We start from the raw sequence: 3,581 nt of genomic DNA, 5'->3' as shown, positions 1-3,581 counted from the left end.
GTGTGTGTGTGTTCACAGACAATGCAATTCATGGTAAAATATAGTAAATTTATTCGAGAAATGAGGAAAGAAAACACAAATTAATAGTCAGCTTAGGCTAATGGGATAAACACGGGATAATGTTCAATGGCCTGTATCTTGTTCAGGTAGAATCGAACAACCTGTTCATTAATAATTTCAGTGATTTGTTTGCCTAATTCTTTAGTCCACACCTTCTTACATATATTTATAACAGTGTCAAAAAAATCATCAGGAACAGTGTTCTCCTTGATTTCATTTCTCAGTGTGGACTCGAGTATTTCTTCTGTTGTGGCTTCTATCTCTATCCACTCTTTACAAGTCTTTTCTGAGCTTTTTGACCAAACAGAAAGAACGTCATTAAGAGTTTCACAGAAAAATTGCCTTTTTTTTCTGGGAATTTTTTTTTTTGATATGTTCATTTTCTCAAATTTTGGGAATGTAACAGAAAACTTAACTTGTTGTAAATTATAATATTCAATAATTTTCATCCAATCGTCTTCCAGTTCTTTACTGTTTCCAATAATATCAGCAATGTTTTTGATAAATACATAAAATGTACTGAAGGCAATATACATTTTAATTCCATAGTTCTTACTTAATTTGACTGATAAATCGATTAATTTACACATACAAGGAATTTCACCTTTTCTCCCTATACAGGGACTATTTACTGTGTAAATCAAAATTTTAGAGTAATGAATGATCTCATTTTTTTTTAACAATTCAGAAATTTCTTCAATAATGAAATCTTCACTATGTCTGTCTCTTGGGGAAAATGGTCCTATCATAAGTACAGATCCATCTTTCTTACATAAATATGCAACTGCATATTGGCGTCTCTTTTCATTAGGATCTATTCTGATTTTTTTTAATGTACCGTAACACATTTTAATATCTTCAATATATTGTTTGTATTTATATATTTCCTGTTCATTACTAGAAGTTTCTAAAATATGTTGAATATACTTCAAAGTTACTTCCTTTATATTCTCATATATATACAATGTATGCTGACTAGTACATTCTAGTACATTTATGTTTAATATCATAAACATATATTTATCTTTATTACATATATTACTCTTCTGGTCAGGTGAAGGTGTATCTCTCAGAGCAGATCTACAAAACATGAACATACAACACAATACACAAATTAGTGAATACAAGCACACTACATTATTGACTTCAATCCTTAGGGCATTGGATATTCATATCTAATGTATGCAAAGGGTCAGACACAGCTGTATGTCAGATGTAGCTTGACACAGTTGGAAAAGTACAGGCATAAACTGTAGACATTTTTGAGCCGCTGTAAATTAAAATATAAAAAGTCTGCTTAGTTCAGTGAAGTGCTTATTTTAATTTGTGATGACAAGAATAGAAATAGATAGAAATAGAATTAAAATACTGTCAGTAAATATTTGTACTATAACAGCGCTTAGCTCTCAGATTCGATCCTGAGCTCAGGTTAATGTCTTTGTGGAATTGTACATATTCTCTCTGTGTCTGAGTGAGATTTCTACCAAAAGCATGTTACTCGCTGTAACACAAGCAAGAATAAAATGGATGAAGTGAATGAATCTTAGCTAACTGTATATGGTATTTAAATATTATTTAAAAAACACAATTATAACAACAATAGTTGCTCAAATATTACATGGAACAGGTGACAGGACCATTTTAATTTGGAGAGAAGTAAAATGTGTGTGTGTGTGTGTGTTCAATACACACACAGACACACACACACACACACACACAGACAGGGTGCACTAGTACATTAAGTTGTTGCCTTCATGTCGCTTTGCAATTTTTGTTAAGAAAGCATTATTTATTATTACTTCTACAAATAACATTAATATTATAAATAAAGTTAATAATAATGTGTACTATTTTTTAACATTGTTTCTTACACGATTCCTTCACCAAAAGGTTTCTGGGTGTGTTTAACAGTGTGTGCTTGTTATGATCTTGGTCTAGGACATGAGTTCATATGAGTTATATTATTATTCTAATGCAAAGCCACCATCAAACAGTTGTGTATTAGACTTACCTTGATGCCTCTGGTGGACAAGGAGAGGTGTTCATGGAATGTTGGTCAGTCTGATTCAAACAAAGACACACAGAGACAGTTTTTTTCACACAACCCTCCATGAAATTCATTCCCTTCCACAACACACACACACACACACATACACTGTATGAAAAGTAAAAAATGAAATCTCACCATGATTTTGACTCCCAGTTCTTGAGGGCTGGGACACAGAACCAATGGCATAGACAGCGATGTCTCTGTATCCAAGTCCTCCTGGGATTTCTTTCTTTCTTTCTCTCCTTCAGAGATGACTGAAGTAATCGTTTGCTCGTGTTCAGAAGTGCCCCAGCCCTCTTCTAACATAGCTAAATAAGATAGAAATGCAAGTAATGATTGGCATCTACAGTTGTCTGTTCCTTTTTATTCCTGATGAAGTGAAACTGGATTCCAAGAACTTTGACGTACATCGCATCATAACAGACAACACCCATTGTCTTATCTCCAACTTTGACAGGTTGACAGCAGCACTAGAGAATGCTTCCTGGTTACTGAAATGCCCCCACAGGTAAATTAAACAATGACTGAAGACCTAGCTCTTCACAAAGTAGTGAAATTAACACTTAAAAAAAAAAGTTTTTATTAGTGTGTGTGTGTTTTGAGCGTTGTGCTATCCATCTCAACCATGTTTTTAGAATGATGTTACTCTTAGCCCCTGACCTCATAAACCAGTATAAGGATCAGTATCAGCATGAGGTTTATAGATAGGGAATGAACCGGCTCTCAAGGGACCGAAGGGAGCGAATCAATGCTGATAGACTCATTGAGCTGGCCTGTAGGAATGACTCTTGACTCTCTCTGAGCCATGTCTGTTTGTCATATCATGCATAAGAATTGAGGCAAACGAAGAAATCCACCCCATAGAACCCATTCAACTCAGACAGGTCAAACTAACCAAAGGAGAAATTGTGTTATTACAGTTGCAGCCCTAGCATCAATTCATGCGCTGCTCCTCTAGGACATCATCAAATGTTTCTCAGTCTGTCTTTGAGTCATGTCTTATAACATTCTTATGTCATTATTGATCATTTCTACAGCATTATAAGACAATTAATAGAGCATTACTATATGGTAAATAAGATAATTATTACACGCTTATTGTCATCATTATTACAACATTAATACATCACATAGTATTTCAGCACTATTATAGGATTATTGACTGTTATAACATTTCTTGGAAACTTTTCACAACATTTTGGAATGTGGGTGTGGGCATTAGTGAGGTTAAGCTGTGATCTTAGCCTGGCATGCATCAATATGCGAGACAAAGAGAAAGCAAAACAAATAAGACTAATGAAATGACAGTAGATATTTGTACTATAACAGCGCTTAGCGCTCAGATTCGATCCTGAGCTCAGGTTTATGTCTTTGTGGAATTGTGCATATTCTCTCTGGGTCTGAGTGAGCTTTCTACCAAAAACATGTTACTCACTGTAACACTAGCAAGAATAAAGTGGATAAAGTGAAT

General features: G+C 34.3%; 1 protein-coding gene across 1 annotated transcript; it reads right to left on the bottom strand.

Annotated features, from left to right (window-relative positions):
- Positions 1-16: 16 nt before the first annotated feature.
- LOC131363254 (uncharacterized) lies at positions 17-2,462 on the bottom strand. Its single transcript, XM_058405598.1, has 3 exons — positions 2,246-2,462; positions 2,072-2,121; positions 17-1,140 (listed from the first exon to the last, which is right to left on the bottom strand). The coding sequence occupies exons 1-3, from the start codon at positions 2,414-2,416 to the stop codon at positions 93-95; spliced, it is 1,269 nt and encodes a 422-aa protein (XP_058261581.1). The 5' UTR covers positions 2,417-2,462; the 3' UTR covers positions 17-92.
- Between the last annotated feature and the right edge of the window lie 1,119 nt (positions 2,463-3,581).

The sequence above is a fragment of the Hemibagrus wyckioides genome, linkage group LG13 (assembly GCF_019097595.1).
Source record: "Hemibagrus wyckioides isolate EC202008001 linkage group LG13, SWU_Hwy_1.0, whole genome shotgun sequence".
NCBI lineage: Eukaryota > Metazoa > Chordata > Actinopteri > Siluriformes > Bagridae > Hemibagrus > Hemibagrus wyckioides.
The sequence above is the reverse complement of the archived record's forward strand: the minus strand, read 5'-3'. Positions and strand labels throughout refer to the sequence as shown.